Source organism: Clupea harengus, chromosome 2, assembly GCF_900700415.2.
Source record: "Clupea harengus chromosome 2, Ch_v2.0.2, whole genome shotgun sequence".
NCBI lineage: Eukaryota > Metazoa > Chordata > Actinopteri > Clupeiformes > Clupeidae > Clupea > Clupea harengus.
The window spans coordinates 19,977,844-19,995,125 of NC_045153.1; the positions used below are offsets into that span (position 1 = coordinate 19,977,844).

At 38.4% G+C, this 17,282-nt stretch overlaps 1 protein-coding gene across 12 annotated transcripts in view; it reads right to left on the bottom strand.

Annotated features, from left to right (window-relative positions):
- ttn.1 (titin, tandem duplicate 1) overlaps positions 1 to 5,098 on the bottom strand; it is a 143,481-nt gene extending 138,383 nt beyond the window's left edge. For all 12 annotated transcript variants that reach the window (XM_031585724.1, XM_031585689.1, XM_031585678.1 and 9 more), the window contains exons 1-7: positions 4,863 to 5,098; positions 2,371 to 2,474; positions 1,740 to 1,943; positions 1,277 to 1,564; positions 920 to 1,008; positions 609 to 823; positions 46 to 307 (exon numbers count right to left, since the gene is read on the bottom strand). In XM_031585724.1, the coding sequence (XP_031441584.1) occupies positions 46 to 307; positions 609 to 823; positions 920 to 1,008; positions 1,277 to 1,564; positions 1,740 to 1,943; positions 2,371 to 2,461 (1,149 nt within the window). In that variant the 5' untranslated portion in view covers positions 2,462 to 2,474; positions 4,863 to 5,098. The remainder of the gene's footprint in view (positions 1 to 45; positions 308 to 608; positions 824 to 919; positions 1,009 to 1,276; positions 1,565 to 1,739; positions 1,944 to 2,370; positions 2,475 to 4,862) is intronic.
- Positions 5,099 to 17,282: the final 12,184 nt, after the last annotated feature.

A 17,282-nucleotide genomic window follows, 5' to 3' on the forward strand; every position in this document is an offset into this window, starting at 1 on the left:
AGGTGACACTGCTGCTCCTGTTTTAGTAAGAGCAAGTTGACTCACCTCTGTGACAGCCATCCCGCTGACTTGCTGTCGTGTGGCATAAGAGGCCTCAAAGTGCTGTTCCATCTGGGTGGAGGAACTGGACTGAATGTGGGTGGATCCTGAGGTCATAGAGGTGTAGCTGCTGCCCTCGGCCATGAAGCCCCCCAGCTTCCAAGGTGGAAGGACGTCCGCACCCTGAGCTAGCAGCCTGCGGGCGGTGATGGGGGACTTCACTGGTCTGATCGGGGACACAGAGAGTCTCGAAGAAGGGGATGAAGGCCTGGGAATAACACGGCAAAGGCAGACATGTTTAAACAAAGTGTCAGTGAGTCTGTTGCCATAGGACCATGTGTACGCACAATCAAGTTAGTTCCTCTGGGTGTCGCCAGTCTCCAAATTACAAATATCATGCGTATGCCACCACGAGACCATGCGCAGAGATACGCTCGTTTTTAAGGCAAGTATCTTTTTAATAAATACTGTTTTATGTGTTATGTGTTTTAAGTGCTCAGCACGACAATACACCAGAACACATATATAATACATTATATAATGGGGCATGAATATGAAAATCAGTTTACCTGACTGGGGTAGGAGTGGGTGCCTTCACGTGCCTCACAGGAGAGGGGGACTGGTGACGAGTGGCTGCCACTCTTGACATCATCGATGGGGGGGACCTGGATTGTGGCTTGGGAGGCACACGTGGCGGAGTCTTGTGTGCCAGGTGATGGGTGACCTCCCCTCCCTCCACTTGCATTTGCATCATAGAAGAAGACTCAAAACGAGCCTCCATTCTCTGAAAGTAGAGAACACAGGGGGGGGGGGGGGGATCAATACCACTTTACAACTTTTTAAGTTGAGGTTGACACATATTTATTGGAATATCTGTTACCTTCTCCACTCTAGTCTGACGAGTCTGAGAAATCTGTGAAGTTGAGACAACTGTCTTGGTCTTCTTAGCGGGCACTGCAACCTCTTCACCTGGTGATTCAATAGATTCAATTAGATATCAATGGCTATAGACATTTAAAAGCCAATCTTGATGATCTTTGGTATATGTAAATTATCTTTTTTTTTTATGTACTTTTCAAATCAGAGCATAATGATACACACAACAGAGCATTGTTCGAAAGTATTCATGCATGGTGCAAAGGCTGCTTACAGTTTGGCTACTACATAATTTCCCAAGACAAATGGTACAAATAACCTAAGTAAATTTTACTTGCTGATCAACTACCCCTCAACTCACCCTGAACGAGTAGTTCAGCAGTCGAGGTGGCACGGCCACTGGTGTTGGAGGCATTAACAGAGTAGGTTCCAGAATCCTCTGGAAAGGCTTCAGCAATCAACAAACTGTAAAGATCTCCCTCTTGTACAATCTGAAAGTCATTGGAGCTCTGAATCTCAGCTCCCTCCCTGAAGAACTTAACCACAGGTGAAGGGATTCCAGTCACACGAACATCCAGTTTCACTTGGCTTCCTTGTCTCACGGTCACACTCTGAAGTTTCTGAATGAAGTTGGGTGGCGCGGTCTCAGCTACACATACACAAACACAAACACAAAAACAAAATCAACACATACATTTTGTTTTTGTTTTGCTTAAAAAGGTATTGACTTCCTAACAATGTAATGAATTGGTAATGATGTGTAAATATCTTGCATAGTTATCACCATACGTTATACATAGTGCTGAAATGCCAATAATGATCACCTGTAACAAGAAGTTCAGCGGTGCTAGTGGCTTGTCCAGCTCCATTGGTGGCTCTAACAGAAAATCTTCCACTGTGTGCGGCTGTCACGGCAGGGATCATCAGAACAGCGCGGCCATCGCTGAACGAGATCTGAACGCCGGGCAGTGCAGCAGCAGAAAGAACCTGGCCATCACGAAACCAGCTCACCTCAGGAACTGGATTTCCTGTGAGCAAAATTCATTTTAGTTCTGGCATCAATAGTGATGATTAAAGCCAATTACAGATAACGCTGTAACCAACATCAAATGCAGTCATGTAGGATATCAAGATAGTCAAGGTAAAAAAAAAAATATTTCCTATTATTTTGTCGCACAGGCATACATTTCTATCGGCTACATTATGGTAAACTATGGTTCTTTTAAAAATGACATTAAGTATAGACAGTAATTTCCTGGCCATCACGAAACCAGCTCACCTCAGGAACTGGATTACCTGTGAGTATGTTATACAACATACTGTAAGGATTTTATATTATACAGTGTACTTTCAGTGTACATGACTGTGTATGATACTGGTTTTCATGCACTGTATTCCCTGCAATGAATGTTTGCAATGTGATATGTGAGGACAGCTGAGAGGCCTTCTCCTTACCACTAACTTGAGCTTCGAACGTTGCGGCACTACCCTCTAGTGCCACAACGCTCTGAAGCGGCTGTGTAAACGTTGGCGCCTGTGTTGACATGTTGGTAGGCACCCTGGCAAGAAACAGGAAAATAATGTCACTAACAAGCAAATCCAGTAAAACTGGGTTACACAGCTAACAATGAGAATGTAAGTGGACTATATATAGCTGAGGGGGAATTAAACTGGCTAATCACTTGTGTCACCCCCCTAGCACCTGGTCCTTTGCAGTCTGTTATCTGAGAGACCGTAGGGTCCGTAGGGTCTAAGTGTTAAAACAAGCACCAATTGACAGCTTATAGACATGTCTGTAGCAACTGGAAACTGTGACCTCAGGCTTGGAAACAATTCAAAAATCCAGATGACCCAGGTACAATGAGTAGCTCAAAAGTAGTTCAGGTTGAACAGAAAACTCATGTTATGTGTGCTGAATATAAAAAAAAAAAACAGAAAAAGTAAGAAGACATGGCAGCTCTGTATAACTGAGCAGTTCAGTTACTGAAAATACGCTTTTAAACCAGGGCTAGAGCCAGACCATAAAAAAACAACTGTGTGTCATGTAATGTGTTGGACCATTTACATTTGCCCACATTTAGCCTACATACCACATACAAAAATAAATCTCTGATCTGTGCTGTCTCTTATCTATCTACTCTAGCAACTTTGCAAGCATTCATTTCTATAGGTTCATTTTTCCTTCACTTCATTTTGTTACTAGCTTTCTGCTTATTTACAGTTCAATCTTTTACATATACACAACAACAAAACTTTAAAATCTATATAACAACAACAAAAATGAAACATCAGTTATGATGACCAAATTGAACTGATGATGTGAGCATTTTTCTATTGTGAAAGATTTAAATACATCACTTTGCAACAGTACATTCTTTCTTAATGGCTGTGGTAGAAAGTTGTTTATGCATGCAAACTCCTAATATATCTAGGGGGAAAGCCAATAGCTTCTGAGACGCACTCAAGTTATTGGGTAACAGAGCAGATCAGATGTACTGCTCAGAGATGGTAATGCGTGTCTTTTCATACATAAGCAGCATTTAAGTTTTTAAATCACTTTACAGATTTGAATCACAAATCATCACTTACATCTGATCTTACTACAGATAAGCACTACGGTACTGTCACTGACCTAACTGATAGAAAATAATTACTCATGTACATCACAAATGTACTGTAAAAACATTGCATCTACATGCTCTGTGTTATGAGTCACTTTTTCCACATTTTACGAAAAATGTTTCAGTAAGAACCGAACAACTGGGGACAGTGTATTAGGGAGAAGCAGGGCAATGCCTGGCACAGGCTGTGAAGTTATATTTAAACACAGAGCGATGCTGTGGAAAATGCTGTCCATAACGGCTAGGCTTTCTGTCTAAGAGGCCACTGGATAGAAGACAGAAGTTTTTAAAAAGTACTCATACTTATTTTATGTACAAAAGACATATTCTGAAGTTGTCCTACAATGCACTAATGCCAACACATTAAAGATAGTTATGGCATGTATTTGGTAATTAAATACCATTTAACATAAATAACCTAAACAGAACTAGAACACACAATCAATTAAAATTCTAACTCATGAAATTGAAATAGCTATACTACACAAATATTTGCAATAAACAACCCAAACCTAGTACCAGCAACCCAAATCTAGTACCAGCATTCATTAATTAAATCCATAATTAAGATTATTAATAGAACACAAACAGAAGACTTTTTAATATATTTTGATAAAACTGTCATACAACTTTGTGGCAACAATCGGTGTTAATTAGTTTGAACCCATTGTCAATATTTTCATGATATTGTCTAAAGCCACAATGATTTCAGTTTTTTTTTCTTTTTCTTTTAATTCAAAAGACAAAAATTCTGGTATAGATGACAAAAGTAAACAAATACCTCCACCTAGAACAACTCAACAACACTAAGCATTTTCATAACCATGTCACCTCTACAGCAGAAGCCATTAGTAAAATGTACAAAGTTAACTGTATAAACAGATTCTATGGCTGAAGAATGATTCACTATGACAGAAATGGCAGTCTCCAAAAATAAGTAGTCCCCCTCTCTTGATTGACAGTCACCATGTGGCACATAGCTGGAGGTGCAACTGATAGCCCTACCACTGATTCCCTTAAAAAGACATTGCGGCCCAGCTGGGACACCACTCTAATGCTATCAGGGTCTATTCTTGGCTTTTCTGAATCATTGCACCAAAAAATAACCTTGACAGTTCAAAATCTGATACAATCTCGTCATTGTATTTTTTTATCAAAAGCATCTCTGGATGAACGTGTGTAATCAACATGCTTCTCACATATGCACATGCAACAGTTCAACAACTGCATAGGGCATTCCCATAGAGCTCGGGAAATTGAAGCTATGAACCGTACCTATGAACCTTTATAACATATCTCTGACATCGTGGATTAAAAGCCACTTACTTGTATCACAAGGATGCCTGTCACTGATGGGACTTTGCCCAGATGTCTATAGCTTCCGAAACAATCTCCTTATCCAAAAGTGTTTCCAGAAATCCAAGGTGAGAACGGTTGAGCCTCGAAATATCCCCCAAAAACAAAACTACACAGAGTCACCGTGTAGTTCTGCTTTTTACCTTGCAATCCCTACACCCGAGGCAAGGCTGGGAATGCTCCAACTGCTCAGAAGTGCTAACATGGTTGTTTTACTTTTTATACCCCCTGGAGAAAGCAGCATCACAACTGCCCTGCCCTTCCCTATTGGTGGCCTGAGCAGATGCATCATGGGAAAGAGATGCTTTTTATGCAACCTCACACCTGTTACTAACCACAGCTACTTTGATGCAGGCACTGTTAATAGTAGCTTGATATGTCCATGGATCCCCACTGTGTCAGATATGTTCTGCTGAAGAAAAAGTTTTACTCCTCTGCTGCCACATTTTGCCATGCTTCAGTCTTTTGAAACACACATTCGAGGAAGCATTCAGTAACCTGTAGATGACCAAAAGGAGAGTGTGGCTGTCCCTGTCAGTCAAATGCAAGACAACCCCCCACTGCCTGAAAGGGACAGATGTAGTTGTTACCGAATGGTGCTACCCATGCTTGTTTTGTGTTCATTATCATTATTCCTTAGTTTATATGCCTCTTGGGACAAAATAACAAGGTCTATAATTTGTAGCTATTGATTAGACTTAGTTTTGCTTGGGCAACAATGGAGAATGTTTTCAAAAAACACCATATTGACACATTTATTGGTTTCGCAACAAAGTTTTATAACATGGCCTGGGAGGAAAACTACACCGTCTCGACCCTTCCTCTTGCATTCCACAGAAACCCAAAGGAGCATATTCCTCAGTCCTTTAGTTAACACCTTAATGGCAGGATAAGGTTTTTGACTGATGGCTATATCTATGCTAATTAGCACCATATTAATGATAACCCTAAGACATCAGGATTATAAGTAAGTATACACTGTACAGCCAGGTATACACCTATACTACAGCTTGCATAGGCCAAAACACACCTTGTGCAAAATACCAGCCTTAACTGGCATGGTATATTGTTGAGCCATAAGTTAAATTCTTAAATTAATAAAAAAGAAAAAAATCCATTGATGTTAAATTAATGAATGATTTAACTGCAAATGCACACTGATAAATATAGCCATGCATTCTTTGGAAATGTTTCCTTTTCATCCTTGTTTTTTGCATTTGTTTACTTTTTCATAATTTGTTTATAGTTGTTCAGGATGGGACCAGCAGGGGGTCCGAATAATTGCCCAGGTCCCAGACTTCAACTGGCCCATAAACACGATCAATATAGAGGGTACATTTTTATATTATTTATTATTATATATACATATGTATATATATATATATATATAGAGAGAGAGAGAGAGAGAGAGAGAGAGAGAAACAGAGAGAATGTTTATTATCATTATTATTGTATGATATTTGTTAACCAGTTGAGGTGAAATACAGGATGAGTTCTGCATTTTATTTCTCTTTGTTTTGACCTCCCATTCATCTCCTGAACTGTATGGTCATCATTCATATGTTGCACAAGTGTTCCCTTCCTGAGGGGGTGTGGTGTGATCAAGCAGAAATGTCTGTCAGCATGCAGGCCTTATTCAAGTCCACAGTTATGCAGACTCTGCCCCTTGAGCCAAATCAAGGCTTCAAGGGAGTGTCCTTATTTGTCAAAATGCCCCACAAGATGATAGAAGGGTATCCCCTAAGTCCTAATGTATCTGAAATAAGCTGGTCAAAGCGCAAAAAAGGCAAAGCATGAGCTTCACTTTGAAATCCTTTAAAGACACATTAATAATAAAGTAAGCAGCAGAGGCTACATTTCCTTCTCCAAAGCTCACCGGTAACATCAGAAGATGCAAGATTGAGTCTCTAAGTAGCGATAAGCAACACATCTCAGGATGCAACTAGAAAATAGCCTCATAGACACAAAATATTGAAAAAGGAATGTGTTGGGCTAGCCAGATCATACTGTATGAAATGATATCCGATTTCATAACAGCTTCTGACCCCAAATCTTTCCAGCCATCATGACTTATGAGAATCACTATTTTGCTGACCAAACATGAATGTTTCAGCATGTTCATTTGTTTAGAGTTAAATTAGTGTTTGACCTAAATTGGCAACACAAAATATTTTTTTGCTGCACATGTCATAGCCAAGAGTCTTGAGCTGGAACAGATAACAGACCCATTCTGATAGGTCAGATTTTCTATTGAAATATTTTTACCTTACCTGACATTTTCAGATACAGACTAGCTAGGAAGCAAGAGCAATGCCTCTTACAAAGCAATCCTTAATTCAGAAACTCAGTTCTGGTCATGCTAAAATGTGTGGTCATCAGGTAAACTAACTATCAGTCCTGACACCAGACTGGCTGATTTGCAGCTTTTAAGACATTGAGGGTGTATACATTCACAGTTAGCAAGCTCAGAATTCTTCACAGCAGTGAATTGATCGTGTTGATCAAAGGACACCTGGAAGCTGCTACATAAAACTATTAAAAGTGATGATTATAACATGTCAAGATGTCAACATGTAAACAACAACATTTAAAAGACTCTAGCTCTACCATCTACTATTCAGAACAGGTATCAGTTGTAATCATAAAAGGTCAACATTATATGTAGATGACTACATTACTGCCTGCAGTAGTCCAGGGGTAATTATTAAGCAGGTTCTTACTGTTTTCTGAAGTTTATGTAGGTAAGGTCTAGGCTAGTCCTGTCGTTCCACTAATCACCCTGTCTATTCACACTGTAGGTTTGAGATCTGGCCTGAAACCCTGCAGAAATGTAAGAACAGCTTTCACAGCATGACGCCACACACACACACACACACACACACTATACAAACTGTTATTTGATTAAAAATAGGCAGGCATTCTGTTGAATGTTTGTTTCTGGTACTGGTTTGAATTAAATGCTCAAATTACAATGCACAAAATTACTTTAATCATGAACAAAAAAAAAATCGGAATAATCTGTGAACATAAGTGTCTGTTTTGTCGCTGAGATTTTAGTCCTTCATTTGATACTGGTTAGACTCTTTTAACATGTGGCATGACAGAAATGACAGAGTGAAATATGTGCCATCCAGCCCCACTCTTCCCTACAGTAGCCTACACTGTCAATAGTGTGCCTACACAGGCTACATAGATTGCAATTACGTCAATACGAGGAAGCTCATTAGAAATATATAATAAATATCGAAATAAGTACCAGTTGAAAAATGAAATCTCTATGAAACCTCTCGTTCAATGTAGCATGAAATATATTTTTAAATCTAATATGCTTTCTTAGCATAGACTAACATCACTTTGTTTGCTTAAATCACCTTAACCGACAGATATTCAGTTGAACACAAATCTAGTAGTAAACCGCATTGTTGGAGATGCAATTAAGAGTGAGAAATAAGAGGGAAATCCTTTTTGGAAACGTCAGTTTCATTATGAACCTAAGTTAACTGTTGACACATAATTTAGCTAATCTTACTCAGCGAACTAAAGATAGTCAGATTACATCAGTTAAAATGAGTTGTCATTGGCTTGCTGCAAAAACCATGCGAAATGTAACGTTAAGAGTTAGTTACCTGACTTCATTAATTACTTTTGCCAAACCAGAGATCCTCACACAACTTTAGCAGCTAACCTTAGCAAACATCAACCGTTTTCTGCAACAGAGCTAAAAGGTAAAAAGCATGACTTCAAACTAATGTATTATTTAGACTGAAATATCACAATGTATAACACAGGCAGCATCTTACCTGACTATGGATATTGTTTTCTGGCATTTTCAATCTGTTATGATCATAGACATAGGAGGTCCTATAGCTAAAGTTGTGATCAACACTACACTGAAGAGCTGGCAGCTCACCTGCTGTAAATAACTTGTTGCTCCAAATTCTCAATGTTCACCCAAAAAATCTTGGATGTAAAGGTGAACTTTTAAACACGTAGAGGCACAAAATGATTTTCTGTTTAATTTTGCTGATTAAACCACATGACTCCCTTAACAAGCTGTCATGAGCTGAACTTCGTGATGATGACACAAAACTAATGACTTTCTGATTGTTTGTCATGGACACTTGAGAAACCAACCTAGCTAGCTCACTAAATGTATGCTGAAAGCACATTGCACATTTGCAGATTAGCATGTGGGGCTAATGTGTCTGTGGCCCTCAAACCATTATCGTAAGACAATTAGTACTTTTAATTTGTTAAAATCACACAATACCTTTATATATATATTAGTGCTGTCAGTTTAACGCGTTATTAACGGCGTTAACGCAAACCCATTTTAACGCCGTTAATTTTTTTATCGCGAGATTAACGCGATTTTGTTTTGTTTTGATTAACATTCTTTTTGGCCTCGCAAACTGTGTAGTAGGCTAACGTTACGGTTTGAGTGAATGGTGAGCGCGATACGCGAAATGGATGATAGAAAGCTTCTGAATGGAAAGTTTACTTTAAAAAGTTGTGTTGTGCAAAAGAAGCGAGCTTCACTGTTGTCTGAAAATGTCAACAGGCAGCTGGCTGAAAGCAAAGAAGTAGTAGGCTTACCTTTTATTGGTAACCTAACTGTTACGGTTCAATGTTTCTGAAATAAGAGGCCTGACTGCTATGTTCCCAGCAAACTTGAAAAAAAGAAAATATTAAGCCATGGTTTAACTGCACTAGAGGCTGAGTCCTTGTTTACCTGAAATGTGCACTTTATAATTTTATTTTGTACCGCCCTGTTTGGCAATATTGGTTTTCAATCAAATAAAACATTTGCATAAAGCAAGCCAATCAACTTTTCCATGTTGATAAGGGCATTAAAGTAAAAATGAAATGATGGAAAAAATAAATAAAACGAAGGGACATTTAGAATAGATAAAAATTTGCGATTAATCGCGATTAATTTTGAGTTAACTATGACATAAATGCGATTAATCGCGATTAAATATTTTAATCGTTTGACAGCACTAATATATATATATATATATATGGTCTTGTAGGCCTAATAATTCTGAAATACTCAAGTCGATAGTGAAGGCCTAAGCCTATAGTGGTCATTAACAAGTTGTTTTTTCAAAAAAAATGTTTTATTAAATTGGAGTTGGAAAACGTAGATGTACTGACATGAAAACTTGAAACTTCATTTAGTCATTAGGCATCTGTTAAGAGCAATATAATTAAGATGTATAATACATAATATTGTATGTAGCATTGTATAAGAAGACATACATAGTAGGCCAGCTCATTCTCTGTCAAAAAATCAATGCAATTGCTGAAGTTTGAAATGAGCTTGTAGTAGGCTGAGCAAAGACCGAAATGCTAAAAAAAAGTCTAGTACCTGTTTTTGTAAAAAAAAAAAAAAAAAAGAATGTGAACGGTTAAAACATTTTTAAATCAATTTCACCGATCAGTTAAAGCTCAATGACTATTGAGACCCATTCTGAACCAAACAAATACACTTTGGGCGACCCACCCACACTTTGGGGACCACTGAGCTAAAGCCATATAGTATCTTAAGGCATCCAAACCTTCATTGGGTGCTGAAAATCTACCATATGATTGATTCATTGAAGTGTGTGGACTACCATGATAGCTTACTGGCTATTTTGATGATTTAGGAAGAGCCCAGCCCCACCTGCCCCCATCATCCCATCTGGCTCCCCAGTTAGCACTGTGTGGAGTCCGTACACTTTCTGGGTACAATAGTCTCCCAGGACCTGAAGTGGGAGCCAAACATCAGCTCCCTAACAAAAAAGACACAGCAAAGGATGTACAGAGGATGTACCTCCTGAGGCAGCTGAAGAAGTTTAACCTGCCAAAGGCCATGATGGTGCACATCTACACTGCCATCATTGAGTCCATACTGACCTGTTCCATCACCATATGGTACACTGCCTTTACTGCCAAGGACAAGAACAGACTGAGATGTATCATTTGTTGTGCTGAGAAGGTGATTGGCTTGGCTGCAATCTGCCATCTCCCCAGGACCTGCATGACTTCAAGACCCTGAAGCGAGCCGATCCCTCCCACTCTAGACAGAAACTCCCCTCTTGTAAGACTTTTGAGATTCAGATTTCAGTTAATCAACATGACAGATTGTTTGATGTTTTTATTACAAAATGCTATCATTTTTCTTTTCAATAAATTAAAGTGTTACCATTTTAATAATATAATACTTTGATTACAGGTGACCAAGGTTACTCATATTGGACTGTTAAATGATTTCTACCATCTACTGATATCTCTGCCGACTTAAATGTATTGACTTTCCTTTACAGATTATAATTCACTCTCATGCCCTCTCTATTACTTTAAATATTCTAATAGATTCATTTTTAGTTGGTTGGCTGAAGAGTCTGCTGACATCAGGAACACAGGTTACATTTTAACTGCGTAAAATTGCAATCAAAACTGAAGCTTAATCAAGATGAAGAAGATGTCCCTTAGCAGTGTTGGCAGCGGTTTATCCATACTCTGCATAAAGTTTACCCAGTTTACCCATTTTTTCTGTTTCCTCTGGGGCAGTTCTGGCTGCCATCGATGGCATCTATAGTTACCCACTGCTGCCCAGTTGGGTGTAACAGATGCACTGGGGCCCTTTGGAGCTTTGCGTTTTGGAAGTATGTAAGCGTGGTCAGCATTAGCTCTCACTAGCGACAACAGCCCTAAAATAATTTATCATTACTCTACAACCAGATAGTCCACAAAGGATTTGGATACTGCTGAAAAATGTGTAGTAATTATCTGGCTTTGTAGTGTCATGTGGTTTAATTTCCTTATTTCATTAAAAGCAAAGAAACTGGCAAGAATTTCCCTATTAGAAATGCCCGCTTTTAAGTTAAGGACATCTATGAATGTTTTCAGCCCTTTATCACCGGTGAGCTTTGCTGAAAGGAGCACGTTATGACTGGTTGAACAGGTGTTTTACATTTTTGTCATGACTAAAGGGAAATGTATTAAAATAATTGTTCACTGAACCTTGGAATTACTTCCACCTCTAGTCTCTTTCTACTGTATACACAGATCAGTGCGGTACATCTGCTGGAAAAAATGGGCATTTTATCACTATTACTTTCCTAAACTAAATATATTGTGTGACCAATATCTAAGCTTCTCAGTGTGACATTGTGAAGTTCAAGGGGCAGTATCAGAAAATAGGGGGTGGTAGAGAGTAGGTTTAGAAAACCTCATAGTGATGTCAGACAGCTCTGGAAAAAGCAGCTCTTCAGATGCCTCATGTTCAGCTATGGAATTCCCTGTGGAGAAAAGCAGCACTTTGAAATGCCTGTGTCCTACTTTCTGATTTTTTTTTTTTAATACAGCTATCAAACATTATTAAAAGCCAAATGGACAATATAATGTGCAAAGGACACGTTCAATGATTAATTGCTAAATACATACAATTATTAGTTTGGCACAGAAACCTCTTTTAAAAGTAGACATACCAGTCTGACCTAAAGTAAATAGATATTTATAAAATTGAAAAGCTCATTGGTGTACTATTCATTTAAACAGTATGTTGCTTTGCCACTTTTACATGAAGGTTATTTTTGGTAGACTGGCAGTGGGAGCTTGAGATGTGATTTACACAAGAGGGCCATTTCTGTCGCGCTAGCCGGGGTTTTGCAATGGTGTAGGGGGATGGCTCATGTGTCACCCAGGGACAGCTGCTGGTCACTAAATCCAGGTCTAGGAAACCTAGAACAGCCACCTCGCTCATTTCCTAAGGAAAGGCACAGGAGTTTGGACTGTAAGGGAAGAGCAGTAAAGGAAGAGAGAGAAAAGGCCAAATGGACACAGGGTGTTGTGACGATCAACTGGAGTTTTAATTTGGCTTTTTGTGGCAACCTCTACAGTTTGTATTGCAAACCAGAGTTGTTCAAATTAAAGGGTTCATCAGATTTGTATCAATTAATATTTTTCTTCTATATACTTCTGTGTTCTATATACACAGAAATAAACGTTTCACTTACATTACAGGGTATTAGTATTTGTTATAGATGTATATATATTTTTTTCTTAATTTAAAAAAGGTATCACAGTGATACATACCCAACTGACAGACAGCAGCAACTGCACCTCCCTAGATGTCAGCATGTTTACTCATGAATATTCAATAGACAGTTCAAGGAGCATTAAGCCGAGCTAGGCCTGGCAACTCAAATATTCCTAAAGATTTTTTACCACTACACCAAAAATGAAAATGTCACTTCAAAGGTTAACTTGACAGCACAAAAGCTTTTTATTAAAAAAAAGCTTTATTAGCACTGGTAACCCTATCCAGTTAAAACAGGCTCAAATCTTAGGCACCCATTTGTATGGGTTAAAGTTAAGTGATGCCACATAGTAATGGATTTATAAGATCGAGGATCTTGCATGCTGTTATATTTTTGGAATGGCCTGTGTGAAGAATATGATTTGCACATATAAATAAAGTTCTTTAACATGTATGACTGTATGTGCTACATTTTCAAATAGACTTCCATTCATATATTACCTTTAATAAGATGGTGGAATAGACTGCGTTTCTTCCTTCACTTTTTCCTTCCTTCCTTTCCTTTCCAGTTTTTCCTTATTTGAATGAGAAAAAAAATATAAATGGTAAATGAAAAAGTCCCTGCATGAAGGAAATAAATGCATAGTTCCTGGGATTACTTGACAATATTGACTGACTGCATTACCTTAAAAAGAACTGTAAAATATCTATATAAATCTATATTGTTATTATATCTATTATAATATATATATATATATATATATATATTATTTTATTTTATTCTTACAACACAGCGATCTTTTCCACCTTGAAGAGGACAGTTCTAGGTCCATAGTGGCGTTTGCATTTCAAGATGGGCAGTTGTTTTTACAGCAGTCTACCACCACCATCTGCTGGAAGTACAGGCAGGGACCTAGGTAGTTGGTCTTCTAGCACTTTAACACTTGCCAATTCGGGCTGAAACTGAAAACTTGGTTGAAACTGAGGAAACAGAACAGCATGCTAGGGCACATTTCTCTTTTTAAACCACATGCACGTATTCTGCTCAACTGTTTTTCCTCTACCTTGCAGAGGCATTAAGATCAGTATGTACTTGTACACAAGAGGAGTCAGGACCCATCTCACAACACGCTCTTAATTGGGATGAGGTGAGTGTGTCCATTTCTTTTAAAATATAGCTTAAACACACTTTAAGTCACTGTATATCTCTTATATAGTATAGGACATTCTTTCCAATTACTCTGAAGTGGAACACTTTTTCTTTGAAGCTTTGAGTACCATAACAGTATGCAACCAACACATTTTTACCACAGAAGTGTACCTTAAAGCAGCAATAATGAGTTCTGTTCCAAAACTAGCAAACTAACTACCTAAAAGGCAAGCAAAAACCTTGAACCACTATGACTACCTAGCAACCACCCTGACTACCTAGCAACGCCACAGCAACCACTATGACTACCTAGCAACGCCCCGGCAACCACTAGATAGATACTTTATTAATCCAGAGGGAAATTTAGGTCATCCAGTAGCTTATACACTTATGCAACTCACAGACATACATACATAAATCACATACACATAGGGAGAACATGTTCACAGGGAGTGGGGTGTTTACAGATACAAGAATGGATCTGACCCTATGGTACAGTATGCATTGATTGTGACAGTGTTGATGTCCACAAGGAAAGTGTTCTTGTGCTGCAAGTGTGGATAGTGCAAAGAGATAGTGTTCTTGTGCTTGTGTGGATAGTGCAAAGATAGTGTTCTTGTGCGTGTGTGGATAGTGCAAAGAGATACAAGTAGTTAAAGGACCCATCGTATGCCCATTTTACCACAAGTTGATATGGTTCCTTGGGGTCTTAATGAAATGTCTAACATATTTTGGTCAAAATACCACAAGGATCATTATTAATGGCATCCTTTTTACCCTGCCAAACACAGCCATTCTGTCAGCGAGCTGTTTTGAGCGCCTATGCTAATGAGCCAGCTAACCCCTCCCCCCTCCTCTACGGTTTTGGGCTACTCATTCTAACCTTAGTTTAGTTTTGTAAAATATGGCGACTGGATACGAGATTGTTCAGACCCTGAACAAGAAGAGGCTCCCAAACAAGTTCGAGAATTTAGGGTACAACAGGACGTTTCTGAATGGTAAGTACACGTTGTCACTTCACTTGATTTTACTTTGGCTAAGGTCATACGGTCTAGTCGGTGACGAGAACATCTCAATGCTAGATAATAGTGTGTGCATGAACGAGTATGTCACAAATACAGTGTGTTTATGTAAGTTACTGTTTGTGAAAAGTGTTTATGTAAATGCAAGTAAGGGGAACGCCATTATGCCTGCTACACGAGTAAAGCTCGAGCTGTAAAGTAAAATGTTATCTGACAACAGTAATGGACCAAGCAGGTTGTAGTGGCTAAAGTTCCCTTCTTGTTATCAGGAATTCATTTTCAACATATTCATTCACTTAACCACTCTAGACGGAAAGAACGAGTCTCTACGCGTGTTTAGTGCGTTTAACAACGGTAGAAAACAGTGTTTTCGCTCCGTCTTTACTGAATACTGAACAATGAAATAAATCGCACAGTTCTTATACATTCCATCAATGCGCGAGCAGACTACGTCGTAGCTCACTACCACGCGCACTCCAAAGCAACTCTTATGTCCCATGCATATCTGGTTATTCTAAGCAATGCATGTACACTAAACATATATTAAACTGAAATGCAAAACTATAAAATACAATTATGCAATCATTAAGAGCAATCACTAAATATGAATCTAAACAACATAATATCTTAATCTGAGTCTAAATTACAATGTGGAAAATGGCACTAACACAGATGTAGAACATAACGTAACGTGTTTACCTCCGTTTATCAGCGTTCAAACATTGTTTTCTCATTATATCGTTGTATTTGTCAACTTGTGTCTGTAATCGTAACACAACATTCAAATACCCTTCACCTGCAGTGTTGTCACTTTTTTAAACTCTTTATCTATACAGGCGTATTTGTGCCAAGTGTGAGCAAATGCCTACAGAGCCTGAGAATGGATGCTGCAGGGATGCCACAGGTAAAATTATTTGTGAATGACATGGTAATTATGCAGTCATCTTGTTTTATATTCCATGATACTTACACTTTCAATATTCAAGGTAACAAGAAGACTACTGCAGCTTCCAAACCAACCAACGTGCATCATCCGGGACTTTTAGCTGTGTGATTGAATGTGTTCTCACTACAGAATGCATTCAACATCTATAGAGCAGACTATGGGCCTTATGTCTAAGGGGAATATAGCAGTAAGTTGTTTTGTTTTTTATGCATATGAGTCATCAGTGATTTCTGCAATACAAATATAACTGGGAAAGAAAATACAATAAATTAATCTTCCCTCTGTCTTACTTTGCTTACTGCTCATCTTGCATGTGTCAACTGTTGACATGTTACATACCAAAACTGTTTCTATAGACTTGCTTCAAAGAATGCCACAGAGCTTTTTAAACATAGTTATTAAATGTACTGGCTAGTACATGGGTAATAAATACAAAAAAGACCAATTATAATAAAAACATTGATTACAAAATCACACTTTGTGCCATCAGTAGCCATACTGTTAACAAAGGAAGACTCAATAGATGTGTGTCACCATTTATTCTCTAAATACAATGTAAACTTTGCTCAGACGTTAGAGGTATTTGGTGTACAGAAGCTTTGTTAGCTGGTCTTGGGGCTTTCTGGGACGGAGAATCTGGGTGGTCCTGCTCTCCTGCTCCAGATGCTGCTTTGGAGGATCTGTCTGACAGGCCACATGATGTAGCCTAGGACACTGTTCAGAGGTTCTTCCTTAACCACAAGAGCAGCAATGTTATTCATGTTTTTTCCTGAATGTAATAAAAGGAAAATACTCCATACTGTAAATAAAATGTCATCTCACTGACCATTATCCTTGCACTGCAATGCATGAAACATGAACTAAAAGACAATACATCTCTAGCATTTGAAGAAATGTTGTATTCCATTACACCTAATATCAGTTTCACAACACAGAAAAGTAGGTACAATAACATTGGCATACTACCAACCCGGCATTTTTCTCATAAATCATTATGAAATAATCATACAGTGAACAGTATTTTTAACTTGTGGTGTACTATACACAAAACCCTCAAATGCCCCAGTGACAAACTGTTTTGGTAACTGCAGGTGAGTCTAAGCTGCTTATCAAGTCGTTTATGAATGATGCCTTTTTAGTGCGAGAATTCTCTAACCTTAACAACGGGAATCATACATTTTAGCGATACATTATTATCCGTTGGTTATCAACTACTATTATTAGCTATGATACTCTCTTGAGC